The following is a 16,246-nucleotide window of genomic DNA, read 5'->3' on the forward strand; positions in this document are numbered from 1 at the left end:
AAACATACAACGAATACACGCTCCATAGTCCATATAACCAAAACCCCAAACCTTTTCCCCGTCTGCGGTCTCGAGTCTCCAGGCCAAGCACTGGCAGTGAGAGTATGTGTCAATGGCCACAATGGCGAGCTGACGGGTTAAACCAATAAAATCGTTGCGCAGACGCGGCATTCAGTTGAAATTCGGACTTGGTAGCGCACAGACTAGTTCGGACCTAGTTGGTAGGAGTCAGTCAGAGAGTCAGACACTGGTAAAAAGTTTGGTTTCATAAGCGGCAATCAAGATCAAGATGATGATGATGATGAGCATTTGCCCCGGCTTTCTGCTAATGTTGCTGATGCAGTCCTCGGGCATTGGAGGCCTGCCCATAGCACCCACAACCCTTGATGGAGCCACTCCCATCGATGCCCAGGTATCGGCTGCCGATTTTGGAGCACTCGACGCATTTGCCGAAGATGCTGCTGAAAGTGAATCGGCATCACAAACGGAAACAGCTGCCGCCAGTCAATCTGGCTTCAAGGTGACAAAAAACAATCAAAACAAGTAATCGAACGGAGTGAAAATAATCATAAGTTTAACCACTTTGTAGATCTCTTTGTTGCCCGCCCCGGACAAGACGGCGGAATCGGTGAATCTGGAACATGAGGCCATACCCTCCAAAGTGCTTAGTCTCTATGATAATAGCCAGAAGAAGTTGACGGATGTTGTGCAAGTGAGTTCTCTTTGTTTCCCCATCCAATTAATGTTGCTCATTCGATTGTCCGTATCCGTTCCGTTTTTCGTGCCGGAAACTAAAGCCGGCTCCCATTTTGGATAGCATCAGTGAGCATGAGAAATATGGCAACAATGGCGACATGTTCGATGGCATTTCCCGTACAATTGTCAATGGTTACGAGGCATTTTCCAATATTCTCAACACATTCATACAGGTGAGTTGCAAGAGCTTCGATATGAGCTAGACACTTGGTAAACTCACCCATACCAGACGGTTGTGCTCATCTTGAGTTTTGTGTAATTGTTGTTCGATCCAAAGTCAATATTTTGGCTTTTATTGCACCATTAAGCCAAGTTTTGTTACCTTGCGATGAGGTGACAATTAAAATCTCTCTCTTATGCAATTTGCCGTGTCTCTCGGCAAGGTCGATCTCCAATTTAAACATCTCTCGCTCTCTCCTCATTACTTGCTCTCTATTTCTCTCTTCATTTCTCTCTTTCTCTACCCTCTTTCTCTCTCTCTCTCTCTCTCTCTCTCTCTCTCTGGTTGGCAGAAACCCAAAGAGTTGGCTCGCAGCTTTTCGAAGGGCATTACGGCCCAATTGGACATTATAGGCGGCAAACTGGTGGGGCTTTAAATGTGGCAACATGAAATAACGGTATTTGTGTTCGCTTTTTTGTTTACTTTTCCGTCTTCTTTTTTCTCTCACTCTCTGTCCCTTTGTAATCATTTTTTATTGTTTTCTTTTCTATTTCATTTGTATTTTTAATAAATAATTTAATTTATTGTTTGTAACTTAAAACGAAATGTTTTGTAATTTGTTTATTTTCTTGTTGCTGTTTAGGAATGTGATAAGTTAGCAATAAAATAATAATAATAATAATAATTATAATAATAATGATAATATTTTTAACTACATCTTCTCTTTTTGCTTTGCGGGCAGTTGCTGTTATAATTTTTGTTTTTTGAATACTAAATTGCAGACATATAAATAAATATAGTAAATATATCTTATATAATAGATAGATAATATTATGTCTGAGTTACATGAAAGAGAACTCGATGCTTCAGAAGGAGCGGTGACATATGGGAGAACGTTGACCTTTCACGTTGTTTTCTATATCCTTGCAGGGGATATCAATATCGATGGACCCATTGTCCGTCTGTTTAAATCAGTTCCATGAACTCGGTTTAAGAGTAATTGGAATCAAACCTTGTATTTGTGCTATTTATTATCATAGATAGGTTGAGTTTTCGAATTAGCCCGATCATACGACTATAACATACAGTTGCCAGTAGAACAATCGATAGACAAAGTGTTCTGGGTTGCGTTTTCATAGCAAACTTCGTGCAGATTGGACTACATACAGAAAGAGAACATTAATTTTAAATGAGAATACTAAAATCATCAATGTCAAGACATAAAACCACAATCTGGTTGGTTGAGAACTGCATGGATATAGAATCTTTGGCATAGCCAAAGTTTGTCTGATTATTTGTTTTCTCTTTCGATATAAATATATATTTGTAATTGATTCTTCAAGGCCCCCCAAACCCATTCACACGGGTTAATTGAGTATTATTTTGGGTGGTGGGAAAGAGGGCGGGGGCCTTCTCTAGTCACTAATAGGAGCACATCACAATATGGACAATACACCACTAACTAAGAGTTTAGCCTTAGGTTAGCCTCCGTTCGTTTCTGAAGCTGACCTAAGTTTTTGTATATGTTTTTTAGATATTTTTTTCTTAATTTTCCTCCTACCACAAACAAATAAACAAAACACAAAAAAAAAAAAAAAAAATTAAATATTTTCCATTAAATTAATTTTTGGCACATTTCGCAGAGACAGAGAAAGAAAGGCGGAAGACCCGGGTAAACAATTGTTTTTGTTTTTGTGGTTGCTTTGAGATTCCTGAGATCTCTAGAGTCTCGTTCAGTCCTCCCAACTGCTGGTACGTGTCTGCGGATCAATTGATGGCGAATACGATTTGTATGTATCGGAGGCTCGTTTATGCTTCACCGTGCAGAAGAGCAGCATGGAGGTGATTAGTCCGAAAAGCTGTACAAATGCAATACCAAGGCCAATGGCTCCGACCACATTCAGTTGACCGTTAAACCAGTTTTGCAACGAATGGGCACATCCCTTGTCCCACCACAACGATGGATTCTCCGATCTATAGATGGAAAGTACCATTTAAGAGAGAGGGAGAGTAAAAGAGCTCAAAGAGATTCAAGAGCTTACCTGCCACAGTCCATACGCAACAGACCATCGCCTGAGCCTTCGGTCAAGAGCTGACGCTGATCGTACAATGTGCGGCAACACGATTCGGGCACCCAACGTTTGCCACTCCACGATTGTATGTCATACCAGTCCTCATAGGAGGAGACACCACAGCACTCGAACTGATTTTTCCAAAAAACATGCAGAGATGATAGAAGGTACACACAGATTTGGTGCAATCCGCAATTTCACTTACCGACTGCTGAACGTTATCCCAAATCGCTGCCACTGAGGGTGCCACCAGCGAGCCACGATCACTGGCATTGTAATGCCTCTCAATGCCAAAGCGCAGCTCATTGGCCAAAGTGCGTCCCAAGCCGCCGCGGAAGAGAAAGGCAATGGAACCAACGAGAAACTCGCTCATGAATAGCATCACAATCAGCATAAAGTACTGCAGAAGAAGAAAAAGAGAGTCGGGGACAGTAACGGTAACGGGGACGGTGGGATGTAAGTAGACAGGAAACTCCATCATCCATCAGAGTACACTTACCAACACAAGCAGGCAACGAGATTGAACCCAGGCGCCACAGCAACCAAAGAAACTCACCACAAAGCCAATGCCGCCGATGCACATGAAAATCGTGTCCGCACTGAGGCCGGCATGTTGGGGCAGGAGTGTGGCATAGCCCTCGTAGCTAAGGCGCAGCCAGAGACCGGCTCCAAGGAAGGCGCAGCTGCACAGCTGTGGAATGAGAAGCAGAGTTATCCCACGTGTCAAAATCTCTCCACCAATTCAAATATATTCACAACTGCTAGAAAATTGACCCCGAAATTCGACTGTCAGCATGTAAAATGATGAAAAAAATACTCCTAAAAGTATGCTATTCATTTTTTCAGCCTTTACTGATTGTGAAGTAGGTGAAAATTTTGCAGATCGTACCTTGCTTCTGTCCTTAAGTCTAGTGTGGGGCATTTCACAGACGAATTTAAGGTCGTTTTGTTAGCTTACTTGGTTCATGAATAATTCAAGCTACTCTAACATCATTCTGTCCTGACCAGGCGACGAAGCAACAGCAACAACAGCAATGGCAAAAGGGTTCCAGGGGAAAACGGAGAATGGAGTATGGAGGAAATGACAATGGGTTAGTGTTGGGATGCGTTGTCATTGCTTGTTGCTTCCGCTGCAGACAGAGGAGATGGGAATGGAGACGAGGGTGGAGACGAAGACAAAGCGACAAAAGTCTGTCGGCAAAGTTCTTGATGTTTGCATTGATTGGCTGTTGCTGCATATCCGCCGTTGGTTTGGTATCTGAGATCCAGGTATCTTCAGTCTCCCTTCCCTAACCCACCGCTTCTCCGTTTTGGTGGCAACTTACCCAGAGTATAATGTTGAGCCAGCAAAAGGTGCGACGTATGCATGTATAGCCGGCGTTGCCCATTTCGTATTTTGTGTTTGGTGGTGTCCGTCCGTAAGGGGTCCGTATCGGGTGGAGGGAGGGGTGGCGTAGTAGGTTGAGCTGCAAAGAAATGGGAAACAGACTGAGCATAAATCAAGAGCACGCAGCGCTGCATTCATTAGATACATTTGTATCTATTAAATGAGCGACCTCATTGTGTGTGTGTGTGTGTGTGTGTGTGTGTGAATTTGTATATGAATAAAACTAAAAATTCATAAATTTTTAACATAAATTTCGCTGTTCCATTTGGCATTTCCCTTTTGTAACTAAAGTGCCCATCCATCCATCCATCCATCCACCCACTCAATGGATACCCCAGCAGGGGTTGTTTTTGTTTGTTTGATATCTGTATATATATATGTATATGTATATATGCAAAGCAATTGCAGCTGTTGCATATAATATCATATATACGATATATGTACATACATACATATCTGCAAATTATATAGAAACAAACAAACCATCTAGTAATGAAATGTAAAATTGTATTACATATTGTGAAATTCCCTTGCCACTCAAATTACACAAATAGCATCAATTTGGCAAATGTTTCTCTTGATCCAGTTTCAGCTGGTATAGGTCTGACAATGAGTGTGCGAGTGTGTGTGTATATATCTTGGTAGGTCATTCTAAAATGACCTTACTTGGCCTGTCAGAAAACAAGATTGAAATTTATAATGGTAGCAAGAGGAAAAACTCTCTTCTTAAGACCAACAAGTCTTGAACAATCTTATGAAACTTGTGAAATTTACATACACAACTTTCATAGCACATAACTGAGTACCCACATAACTGATGTATGTACATACACATGTATATACATACATAAAAAGAGTATATATATGTATATGCTAATTATGACATGTTGTCTAAACAATCAACATCAACAGGTTTTTCCATCCATGCTGCATCCCATACAATACAATTTTTGTTGTTGTTTTTTTCGGATGGGAACATATTTTATGGTCATACGAATACGAAAAGTCAAACAATACTCTGAGCTCAGTCAGACAAAAGAACAGATTTCAATATATTATTTATGAGGAAACCTAAGACGTCAAAACGTAGCGTAACGTAAGCCCAGACTTCAAATGATATAAGTTTGGACAAGTCCAACGTTAGACGTAAATATCAATGCAGACGAACATACGACTTTCAATGCCTAATAAGCCTGATATCTAGGACTTGAAGATCCTTGAGATTAAATAGGTTGCAAGTTCTATCTTGATTTCGATCGAGATTCCTCGATTTCAAACTCAGTTTCCTTAGAGATTAGGGGAATAGAAGAACTAGAAGTGAACTTGAGAATCCACGCGACAAACACATGCTGGAACATCATCTTGACGATCCTCTCATAATCCAAGCCGTAGTTCATTTAGTCAGCATATTAAATCTCATTTTGTAGGAATGTGGAAAGAGTTAAATTGAAAAAAAAGCAAAACTATTATAATGAAATAGTGCAAATAATAAGCGAGCTTAGCTCTTGGGCATGGGGGTGAATGGGGGCATATTCTGGGCCACCATAAGGGGGAGGCACTTGCTCGGCACTCGCTCGCGTTGCCGTCGCGATCGTTCCAAGTGCGAACAATTGCAAAGTACAGCAAAGCGTAGCAAGCGCAACTATAGTCCGCTTATTTTCCAATTTAACTCAATAACGCGGCTGGGCTTAATGCCATTTGACGCTGCAAATTTTGCGATTAACCCCCCCCCGTGTGCCCCCCACCCCAGGCATCAGGCATCACCACATACATATGTATGTATGTATGTAGATATACTCCCTTTCCCTGCTGGGCATTTATCATAATTCGAGTCACTGGGCTCTGACTTTGCTGTTGGGCCTGGGCGGATGTTTGGCGAGAGTGATTTATGCCATGGAAATTGTCCACATTTTTTTCATTTCGTCTGTTTTTATGGCATTCCCATTTCATAATGGAGCTCTGGCTCCGGAGATCATTTTACAGCAGAAAAACAAATCCAACTACAACAAAAAAGATAAGTACTAATGGCAGAGGCAGAAGAAAAGATATCAAAACAATTTTCATTGCCACATTTTGCGGACCAGCAAACCAGCTCCAACTCCAGCTTGAGTCCGGCTTTGCCAAGTCGACGACATTTGGCCAAAAACAAAACACAAAAAACTGCTTCAAAGATTTTCACTATCGACTCTCGAGTAGAAGAGATGGCAACGTGAAAATGATGGTGAAAATAAAACTACAGATAAACTAGGCTCTAAAACGGGTTCTTAGAATGTAATCAAGATTCGGCCAACAAGTTCCTCTCAACTAGCAAGAGTTTTTCGATCCTTTTAAGAATGATAAAAGTATACATAAAATACATAGAGTTAAATTTCATGTGTTCATTTGTTTGATGAAACCTCTAATTAATACTAATTAATCGGATCTTTTCGAATAGTTCGAATAGGTTGCCTAGGTCAAAAAGTGCTATAAATCAGAGTTGCCAGATTGTGGAAATCGAAAGTTTCCGGGAATCTTCCATTATCCTCTTATTCAGTTAAAGGAAACTAGGTTTAGTTGTTTGTTTTCGATAATAACTGTGCAAGTTCTGGGTTTAGTTAGTTACGTGAATAAATTCAAACGATATTTGGTCAATCATTTGGTTCGTGACTCACGTTCTCATACAATTGGAATAGTTGATATTGAGACTCTTTACCATTTGACTAGCCAACCTCTTAAGTTTATTTGCTGAAAACTGTCCAAAGTTTTTCTCTTTTTTTTTCATTGTTGGCTTTTCCTTTGCCTCCCCACAGGCCCCCCTCCTAGCCAAAAGGTGCAACAGACTCGAGCCAATCTGTAATCTGTGGTGTTCCCCGTTGGTGTTCCTTTCGTGGCCCATTGCCGTCTTGTCGTTTTTGTTTGCGAATTACTTTGGATTGTTTGTTGTTGTTGTTGGATCTTAGAATAGGACTTTGTTTAGTTTTTCAATATTTACTTTTGCTGGTATTTGATCTCGTTAAATCTCACTCAATCCGCACTCTTTACTGGACTGGACACGGTCAAACAAAAACAAAACAAAAACAAATCAGAGGATATAGTTTCGTAATGCCGCCTATAGATATCTATAGGTTTCGATATGAACACTACACCACATATGTATGTCTGTGCATATGTACATACATACATATGTTTGGGTGTATATATTTTATTTAATTTTTCTTTTTTGTGGTTTTCCACATTTATTTTTACAACAAATTGGTTGGTTGGTTTTTTCTTCAGTTCAGTTCGTTCGGTTTTTATTTGTTTTCTGGTGTGTGCTTGATTCTAATTTCTAATTTATTGTCTCGTCGCGTGATTCTATGCGCTCGTTGCGGCTGTTCAAAATCAACTGACAATTCTTCGCACTGCCGTTTTAAAAATAGTCAAGAAGACGCGACGCGGGAGCCAGCGCCAATCCGAACGAAGCCCCAAAAAACCCGAACTACCAAACGAACGCACTCACGAAGAGCTTTGTGGGGTAAATGCAATGGAACTGAACGGTTGTTCAGTGGCCATAGACTAAGTCGGTGTGTGGGGAGGGTGGAGGATGTTGGTTGGGGGGGGAACGGAGGTTCTGAAGACGAAATGGTGACAATTGCAACCTCCATTCCTCTCTCTCTCCCTGTTTCCATCGCTCACTCTGCTTCATGAATGAGATTTATATGTTTAGATTTCAGTGTCACGTTTTGATCCACATTTAACACAACAAGAAAAAAATAAATAAAACGAAAAGTCTAAAAGAATAAATAACAACAACAAGAACAACACGATCAGCTGGCTGCTTGTCTGGAATGGGGGGAAAAATGAACGTGTATAAAAACCATCACTCATACGCAATGTTGTCTGCAATGTCACACACACACACACACAGTCTATCTGCATTAAATTGCACTAAAGGTGGCTCAATGATAAATGTTTAAATAAATAAACAGTTTCTTATAGTCAATGGTGGCTTGAAGGCTCCATGTCCTTCAAAGGTCCAAAAGCTAATAATTTCTTGACCATTTTAGTAAATCTTCTGAAATTCACATTATCCTTTAAGTCATATATTTCTAAACATCGTGCACAACTACCAACAACTAACTGATTCGACAGAAGATTGGTATTAACATCTTAAACAATTGTGAATTTGTTCATTGATTTTCCACACCGATCATCAACCTTTTAAATAATTGGCCTTAAGATGACTGCTCCGACTGTTCTTCCGGCATGTCTTCAGCAATTTTCTTCTTTCCAAATGATTTCTTGCATTTTCGTACAGGCAGAAAAACCGACCCCATACAATATGTCTATGGGCAATTCCGGGGTCACTCACACGACTTTTGCAAACAGAACATATAGTTTTGTTTGTGAAATAAATCGAAGAAAATCGAAATCTTTCCAGTTCATCACAAATAACTTTTTAAAGTATTTTTAGAGAACTAGCTATCGGAAAAACAAATTTAGGGCCTCCTGTTTTCTGTTATCTTCACAAAAGATCTTTAGACATGGCTTCAGACATCATCAGCAAACTCTGCAAATCCATATGGGCCTTATCCTTTTTTTAAAAAGGATTCTTCTGGGTCCACGTAAGCTTCCATATGTCAAGTTCTCGCGTTGAGTTGGTCATTCTATTGAGATGATGTACAGTAAATATGGTGGGCATCTGTAACGGTTAAGTATATATGTATGTACATATGTTCTCTATCGGCACGACGAGATAAGTTCAAATAGCCATGTTTGTCTGTCCGTCCATCCGACCGTCCGTAAAGCTAAAGGGTTGAAATTTTGCATGAAGGCTTGTATATACTGCACAGTTTATATATCTCGGTTCAGCCGGATCGGATTACTGTATCATATAGATCCCAACTGTGACTTTTCTCAATAACTTTGTTAATTTCTGAGGCATTTTCATAGCAATTGATGTTTGTTTTTTCGTATCCCTATTAGGATATAACTAAATCATTTGGCTCCCATAGGATCGATCGGTCGAAAACAGTGACTTTTATTAATAACTGATTGTATACCTTTGTATTGTAAGAAAAAGTTTTAGGTCTACTAAAACTAAGATAAACTGTATACTACAAATTTTCGCCACAGGATCCAATTTTGAATCGAACAACTTAATTTTGTATGTATTTTTTGTTCTTCCTGGTTGGCCTTTTTCGACGATTTTCGTCGTTATATCCGAAAGACGTACTAATCGGAGGCCCTTTCATATAAGTTTGCATTGGGACCAATCAATCACTCTTTGAACTTTAGTCACTATAACCGGACGGACGTTATAAGCGGAGTCGCTATGGCCGGATTCAAGTGTATATCCATATTGTAAAATCTATTTATCAAGTGTTTTGTTTGAATTCATCTATTACACAGGCCGACATGATTTTTGCTGACGTTAACTTGAGAGGTGTTTCTAACTAATTCAGGTGCATTCGGTGCATACTTGGTTTTTGTTCATCACGTCCAGATTTTGTGAAATCTGAAGATCTGAGGTTGGAAAATAGGCATTAAACAAAAATTTTCTACTTTCTTAACAGATTTTAAAATCTGTGTAAGAAAACTAGTTCTTGTTTGCACATATAACTAATAAACAATATGTTACACGCAACAGAGTTTCATAATTCTAAAATTAAAAAGCAGACAATACTTGGAATCCCTATAGCATACTTTTTGGTTGAAATTTTACTCATTATAGAACTATATCCAGAGTGTAAGATATTATCCATTATAACAATGAATTAACTCTTTGATATTTTGTAAATTTCTGTTAATTCAAGCCTAATATATTAATAGGATAAAATAATAATGTTTTTAGTACAATATTATGCCTATATCATGCAATAATATATTGCAAATCCTGACGTGATGGAGAAAAACTAAGTACAGGGCCGTGATCAGCACCCCCCAATTACTATTACCTATTGAACTTCAAACACTTTTTCATGACCTCAAAAATGGCTTGTGTTATTATCTCCCCCTTCTTACCTTTCGGGTTCAACATCTCTATTGGGGATTTTATGCATTACAAAGCTCGAGATTTCGTTTTTTTATCGAAACCAATGCAAATAATTGAGTCATCAAAAATGAAAGCGATTTAACATTGACGAATTTGTACTGGAAACAACAAGTGCAAAAGAATTGATCCCGATTGTATGCGGGAATCATGAAAAAGTAACCCGCCTGGAAATTGTGATTCAACTGTAAGCCACACAAATGTATAGGAAATGAGAATGGGAGAGAATGGGAGAATAGCTTTTCTTTCACTCCTTTGGATACATTGCTTGATCTCGTCTAGACTCTAGAGTTGTGAGTGCTGTTCGCATGCAGAGCTTCATAATGGATAGTCATTGGAGAGTCAGCGGAGAGCTCATGTCTTACTCAGCCATAATTTGTCGCATGTCGTTGCATAAAAGAAAGTGAAAACCAGGTAAAAGAGTCGTTGCCCTTTGACTACTTTTATATTAAAGAAAAAAAAAATCCATTTCTTTATTTAACTTAAAACAAACTATAAAAAACACAAACATACATACATATGAATGCAAAGCGAAAAGAAAAAACAGAAGAGAGGTAGCGACTTAATCACTAATATCATTCGATATAATGCAAATGATATCGAACTTAGTCTGCATCAGTTTCATTTCTCCTTACGCAACTTCTGGCTAGACAATTCGATGGCATCCAGCCAGAGTTTTAGCTCGGTGGGCATCTCTGGCATTTGCTTGGCCTCTGGATACTTATTAAGAATATCGAGGACATTGCAATTGGTGATCGATTGCTTTGACATGGCGATGGCGCGCACGAAACCATCCGAGAGGGTAACAAATTGTTGTTCCAAATAGATGGCCTTTTCGTCCCACCAAATGAGCTTCGTCTGAATCTTATACGGATGGAAAATGGGTATGGTGCGACGGTACCGGACACTGCTGGCCCCTTGGACGGCACCTCCGCGTTGCTCCCGTATACGCTCATAGAGACCGGTCAGAGCGTAGAAGTGGAAACGGGCAAAGTCCAGTTCACGCAAGTAGCGGGCATTGTTCATATGCCGGATGAATATGTCCACATCCTGGGAAGTGCACAGGCCATAGATGGTGGTGGTGTCGGTGACTTTGCGTTTTCGCTGAAACAGCTTGCCGGCAAACACGGTGAATACACAGCGAATGAAGTAGTTTACATCCCAGATCACATAGAGGATCAGTAAAAGCACCAGCCACGACATTATCTCACTGCTCTCTCTTCCTCGCTCGCTCTGTCTGTCTCTCTAGCAAGTCTGTAATGATTAGTTACTACATATGTTAACTGTGTGTCTGAGGTGAAAAAGAAAGACTCTTCGCGCATAGAGAAAGTCGATGTTTCATGATTTATGAACCATGATCACTCCCCATGAGTGCCAAGTCCAATCTTAAGTTTTGGATGTCAATATATGCATTGAACCCGGCTGCTTAGCCCCCACCAGACTATACAACTTTAGTGATACTTACTTCAGTATTGGGATTCTGATGAAGCACTCTACGCAGTGGGAGCAACCGATCGCCAGGCCGGACAAGTTACAACTGAAACAAAGGCCGATACCGAAAGAAAGCTGCAGCCACTTTTGAAACTCACCAGACAACAACAGCGCGAGAGCGAGAGCGAGAGAGTGAAAAGTGAGATAGAGAGAGGGAGTGCGATCGAGAGCGATTATCCACATTCGATTTCGATTTCGTTTGCTATTCGTTTTCGTTAATTATTAACAAATTCCCCTATTTCGCACCATTACCTTTTGTAATATAAGTTTGCCTCTTGCCAAACAAATATTAGTAACTAAAACAAAACAAAGACTACAGTATAAAGGTAGGCAAATTGATTTGAGCTCTGATCCAGTCATAAAAACTGCAATCATACGCTTAAAATTCTATTGAATGGCATCAAAGTCGTCAGGGGTCACATACATGTGAATTCAGCAGACAGAAAGAGGTAGAGAATGAGAGAGAGGGTTGAGACTGACGGAAGTGCCAACAGATTTGTAGGCAAATTTTCCCAGCAGCTGGCAAATGGCCCAAGTCCGAATCGCCGTTGTAGAGTGCAATTATTAGAACATGACAATGGAATTTTTAATAAGACGAAGTCTAAATGAAAAATATTCTTATCAAGTAAAAGGGTAAGCCAATTAAACAGAGCTCCTATCTAAAGTGATTACCATAGATTCTAAAAATAACCAATTAGAGCAAAATTGATACCATATTGGTGGTCATAAGCCCCTTAAAGTATGCAATGTGAATTAAACTTTTTTAAATCAATAAACAAATTTTTGGAAAGCCCATAAAATGTGTATACATTATTTTCAATCTAATGGATATTTCAAAACTTATTGTGCTAAAAAAAGGTCATTGATTGTCTATTGCATATTTTAGGGGGCAAATTTCACCCATTTTACATTCACTTGAGTACTGATTAGATTTTATCAAACGACCGAATAAATAAATATTCTAACGAATGCATAGCATACTTTTAGGCACCTGCCCGCCCTTAATTGTAAATTCAAACACATTTCCATTGATCATCATTGCCATTTTCTATACATACAGAAGACTAAGCACAAGTTTTTATCTTTTTTGTTTTTAGTATTATGACTAAGCTTCTTGTAATCCTATATACACAAACATTGGACTACCATATGACGGGGAATGTGAAAGGATCTGGGGAAGGGGGTTTGGAGGGCTGACGAGTAGACGAGGAACTTGGAACTTGCCTAGGGCCATTTTACATACATAGGTAGATATCTTACAGTTAGTTAAACACTTGACACAGACACACACACTTACACACAGATAAACAACTTTGCACATTTCACACACACAGACTCACACAAAAACTGAAATGAGTAAGAAATAGTAACAAAAATATCAAGAGTAGGATTAAGTGGTGGGTCCCCAGGTCAGCAGCCGCTGCGTAGATTCTTGCTGGACATATCATTGTATTCAATCCACTTGCCCAGCTCTGGAGGCAGTGGCGGCTTCAGCTTTACTGTGGAAAAGACCTGTTGCGGCTGTTGCAGCTGCTGACTGTGGGCATGACCATTTTCGGCATGAGAGGGTTCCATGGCGGGATTAGTAATCCCACCTGGCTGTTGACTAGTCGGTGAACTTAAAGGCACCGGCAGAGGCGTTGTTACTGATGCCCGAGAGGATGTAGCAGCATTCAAGAGGGCGGACATGACCGTCTCCATGGAGACGTCGATTACACGTTGCCGGCAAATGGCTATGCAATGGACAAACTTATCCGAGGGCCGAACAAAACGATGTTCCATGAACAGGGACTGCTCGTCCCAGTAGATAATCTACGGAAGTAGAGAAGTAATTAGCTAAATAACTGGGCATGGCAGGATATTATGATGACTCACTCTCGATACTATATTGAACCGATGAAAGGGTCGTATGAAGCGACGATATCGTATCGTTGCTGCTCCCTGAAACACTGAGCCACCCAATCCTGTAATGGTTCTATACAATTTGGTTCGCTCATAGAAATCCACACGGGCGAAGTCCAGCTCACGAAAGTAACGGGCATTGTTCATGTGATAGAGCAATGTGTCCACATCGTTGCTGAGGCACAAACCTAGAGCGAAACCAAAACAGAAAACACAAAAAGGTGGTTAATTGGGCGGGAGGAGGGTTAGGCCTGGTTGGGCTTAGCGGCGACTTGCACAATCAACATCACCTTGTCCAGGGCTAGGGCTAGGGCTAGGGCCAGGGTCTCAATTGGAACCCGGCCAAGTTGAAGGTAAAGCTTTACGTAACTTCTTGACCATATTGACCAAATTCTCTTACCATTCACCGTGGTGGAGTCCAGTATGTGGCAGCGTCGCTTCACAAAACGTGCCAGGACCACACAAAGGCACATGCGCAGGAAGTAGTGCAACTCCAGGAGTCCATAGAGCACCACTATAACCAGCAGGCAACTGAGTACGACATAGCACAATTCTTCCATACTCGCAAGGAATACAATATACAATTTTGTATTTCGGGTTAGCTAGGGGTGGCGGAGGCGGGGGGTGGGGGCTGGGATACCACCTAGGAAGCCAGTCAAGTGCCTCTTGTCTTATCTATCTATATATGTATCTATGGATTGTGCGGCGGGGAGTGCTAGTTGTCGCGGGTGGGTGGGTTACTTCGTTACGTTTCGTTTGCGATTTGCTTTTGACTTGTTATCCTGACCTAAGCCTTGATGCTGCTGTTGCTGTCGCTGTAGCTGTCGCCTTTGCTTCTTATGGAAATTAGGTCATACTCCTGACATATTCTGGCACTCTAGTCACCCACACACACCCATCAGGTGATTTTATTGACAAATTGAAATGGAATTGTCAAATGTTTGATAATTACGCCTATCAAGGGCTCCTGGCCGAGGATATAGTATGTATGTACGAGTTGCGCGTGTGTGTGTTCCTGGACGCACAGACACGGACGCTTCTCTAGCTTCAATGTGAACCGAAAACTTTAGTTAGTTCGTTTTATTTTCGTAGGCTTATTTTTTTTCGTTAACAGGAAAAACAACTCAAATTTTTCACTTGACAAAATACAAAAACAAAACAAAACAAATCAACTAAAAAACCGAAAAACAACAACCGAAAGGAAAAGTGAGTGTTTAATATTTTATTATTATTTATTTATTATTTTTTTGGTTTTTGAATATACGACGCGCCTACCGCAGCGACAAACAGCGCACTGAGAAACGTATTTTTTTGGCCACAGCCAAAACCAAATGCTGCTGCGGGTTCGGTTTGGCATGGCCTGGCCTAGCATTGGCGTCTCCGACGCCTTCGTTCGTCTCCGTTTTCCGTTCTCCGTCCTCCATTCGCCATTCGCCATCATCATCATCATCATCATCATCATCATCATCATCATCATCATCATCATCATCATCATCATCATCATCATCATCAGCAGCAACAACAACAACGTGCGACATCGGTCTCGGTCTTGGCCAATGTGCCTGCGCACTGAGCGAAGTTCGACGGTCGATGTGCTCTTGGTCTTGCTCTTCTCCACAGCTGACGTCCTCTTGGACGGCGGTTAAGCTCACGTGTATGGGGTGAAGATTGGATTTTGTTTAGTTTTTGAGCTTTTTAAGGGTTGATTGAGAACCTAACCTGTTGCCATAAGCTCAGAGAGAAGAAAAAGCTTGTTAACCCACTACCATTTCCTGTTTCCTGATTTCAATAATATACATATAGTAGATGGAAATTGCATCAGTTTCTCTCCCTCTCTGTCTCTCTCTCTCTCTCTTTATCGCTCTTGTTCTCTGTTCGTAACAATACTTAACAAATAAATGCAAAGTTCGTTCAATTGTTCTCTGAACTAGACTTTTTCCATCATACTCTAGAGTCTAGACACAAGTGAGACCCTAATGAGTAAATTAATCTGCAGAATTTCTTTATCTTTATCGCTTGTTGATCAGAGATAAATGTTCGGTGGTTAAATCTTTAAAGGATATCCCCAAATAAATCTTATGCATATATTTTTTTATGGAATGTGGCTCATTGGTCATTTACATTTCTAGGAATGATGCCGGAGATGAAGGATGAAGGATGAATGTTATAGCCACAGCTAAGCCAGCTTCAAATTTTATCTACTAGAAATCCAGGTGGAAAATCATATGAAAATAATTTTAAGAGATTTAATAATCTAAAGCTTTTTTATTCAAGGACTTGGCTGGACTAGTTTCAAACGATTCATTTGATTCCAACAAATTTGAAATGAACGAAATTCTTAAAACAAATTGAAATTGGGTGGATTTAAGCCATCTTTTAACTTATTCTTACTTAATAGCTACTAAATCGCAACCTGCTCTTAAAAATCATATATTTCTTCATTATCATTCATTTCAGATTGATTGATC

General features: G+C 40.2%; 4 protein-coding genes and 1 long non-coding RNA gene across 7 annotated transcripts; 2 read left to right on the top strand and 3 right to left on the bottom strand.

Annotated features, from left to right (window-relative positions):
• The first annotated feature begins 289 nt into the window (after positions 1 to 289).
• LOC137586265 (uncharacterized) lies at positions 290 to 1,352 on the top strand. Its single transcript, XM_068302280.1, has 4 exons — positions 290 to 520; positions 590 to 712; positions 798 to 929; positions 1,269 to 1,352. Exons 1-4 carry the CDS (start codon positions 290 to 292, stop codon positions 1,350 to 1,352), a joined length of 570 nt encoding a protein of 189 aa, XP_068158381.1.
• A 180-nt stretch (positions 1,353 to 1,532) lies between these two features.
• On the bottom strand, positions 1,533 to 7,745 carry Tsp5D (Tetraspanin 5D). Of its 3 annotated transcripts, none has more exons than XM_068302208.1 (7): positions 7,536 to 7,745; positions 7,347 to 7,400; positions 4,314 to 4,454; positions 3,488 to 3,679; positions 3,194 to 3,388; positions 2,959 to 3,119; positions 1,533 to 2,890 (listed from the first exon to the last, which is right to left on the bottom strand). In XM_068302208.1, exons 3-7 carry the CDS (start codon positions 4,374 to 4,376, stop codon positions 2,650 to 2,652), a joined length of 852 nt encoding a protein of 283 aa, XP_068158309.1. In that variant the 5' UTR covers positions 4,377 to 4,454; positions 7,347 to 7,400; positions 7,536 to 7,745; the 3' UTR covers positions 1,533 to 2,649. The 3 variants fall into 3 exon arrangements, with proteins under 3 accessions (XP_068158309.1, XP_068158307.1, XP_068158310.1); XM_068302206.1 differs by having other exon boundaries at positions 7,532 to 7,745; XM_068302209.1 differs by having other exon boundaries at positions 7,601 to 7,737.
• Positions 7,746 to 10,826: 3,081 nt separating this feature from the next.
• On the bottom strand, positions 10,827 to 11,958 carry LOC137586221 (protein THEM6). The gene is made up of 2 exons (XM_068302224.1): positions 11,851 to 11,958; positions 10,827 to 11,639 (listed from the first exon to the last, which is right to left on the bottom strand). The coding sequence occupies exon 2, from the start codon at positions 11,586 to 11,588 to the stop codon at positions 11,007 to 11,009; it is 582 nt and encodes a 193-aa protein (XP_068158325.1). The 5' UTR covers positions 11,589 to 11,639; positions 11,851 to 11,958; the 3' UTR covers positions 10,827 to 11,006.
• A 946-nt stretch (positions 11,959 to 12,904) lies between these two features.
• Positions 12,905 to 15,082, bottom strand: LOC137586218 (protein THEM6). The gene is made up of 3 exons (XM_068302222.1): positions 14,179 to 15,082; positions 13,752 to 13,966; positions 12,905 to 13,688 (listed from the first exon to the last, which is right to left on the bottom strand). Exons 1-3 carry the CDS (start codon positions 14,336 to 14,338, stop codon positions 13,287 to 13,289), a joined length of 777 nt encoding a protein of 258 aa, XP_068158323.1. The 5' UTR covers positions 14,339 to 15,082; the 3' UTR covers positions 12,905 to 13,286.
• Positions 14,783 to 16,137, top strand: LOC137586219 (uncharacterized). The gene is made up of 3 exons (XR_011033731.1): positions 14,783 to 14,984; positions 15,908 to 15,991; positions 16,053 to 16,137. It is a non-coding gene; the product is annotated as an uncharacterized lncRNA (long non-coding RNA).
• The last annotated feature ends 109 nt before the right edge of the window (positions 16,138 to 16,246 follow it).

The sequence above is a fragment of the Drosophila tropicalis genome, unplaced genomic scaffold, assembly GCF_018151085.1.
Source record: "Drosophila tropicalis isolate 14030-0801.00 unplaced genomic scaffold, ASM1815108v1 contig_952, whole genome shotgun sequence".
Classification (NCBI taxonomy): domain Eukaryota; kingdom Metazoa; phylum Arthropoda; class Insecta; order Diptera; family Drosophilidae; genus Drosophila; species Drosophila tropicalis.

What these genes read in the sequence shown, in the direction of transcription:
- LOC137586265 (XM_068302280.1), top strand. Translation starts at nt 290, where the DNA reads ATGATGATGATGATGAGCATTTGCCCCGGCTTTCTGCTAATGTTGCTG. An exon ending in CCAGTCAATCTGGCTTCAAG is followed by an intron (nt 521 to 589) that starts GTGACAAAAAAC and finishes ACCACTTTGTAG; the next exon opens with ATCTCTTTGTTGCCCGCCCC. An exon ending in TTCTCAACACATTCATACAG is followed by an intron (nt 930 to 1,268) that starts GTGAGTTGCAAG and finishes TCTGGTTGGCAG; the next exon opens with AAACCCAAAGAGTTGGCTCG.
- Tsp5D (XM_068302208.1), bottom strand. Translation starts at nt 4,376, where the DNA reads ATGGGCAACGCCGGCTATACATGCATACGTCGCACCTTTTGCTGGCTC. An exon ending in GGCTCAACATTATACTCTGG is followed by an intron (nt 3,680 to 4,313) that starts GTAAGTTGCCAC and finishes CTCATTCCACAG; the next exon opens with CTGTGCAGCTGCGCCTTCCT. An exon ending in TTGCGTATGGACTGTGGCAG is followed by an intron (nt 2,891 to 2,958) that starts GTAAGCTCTTGA and finishes TTCCATCTATAG; the next exon opens with ATCGGAGAATCCATCGTTGT.
- LOC137586221 (XM_068302224.1), bottom strand. Translation starts at nt 11,588, where the DNA reads ATGTCGTGGCTGGTGCTTTTACTGATCCTCTATGTGATCTGGGATGTA.
- LOC137586218 (XM_068302222.1), bottom strand. Translation starts at nt 14,338, where the DNA reads ATGGAAGAATTGTGCTATGTCGTACTCAGTTGCCTGCTGGTTATAGTG. An exon ending in GGACTCCACCACGGTGAATG is followed by an intron (nt 13,967 to 14,178) that starts GTAAGAGAATTT and finishes GTTTCGCTCTAG; the next exon opens with GTTTGTGCCTCAGCAACGAT. An exon ending in GGTTCAATATAGTATCGAGA is followed by an intron (nt 13,689 to 13,751) that starts GTGAGTCATCAT and finishes CTACTTCCGTAG; the next exon opens with ATTATCTACTGGGACGAGCA.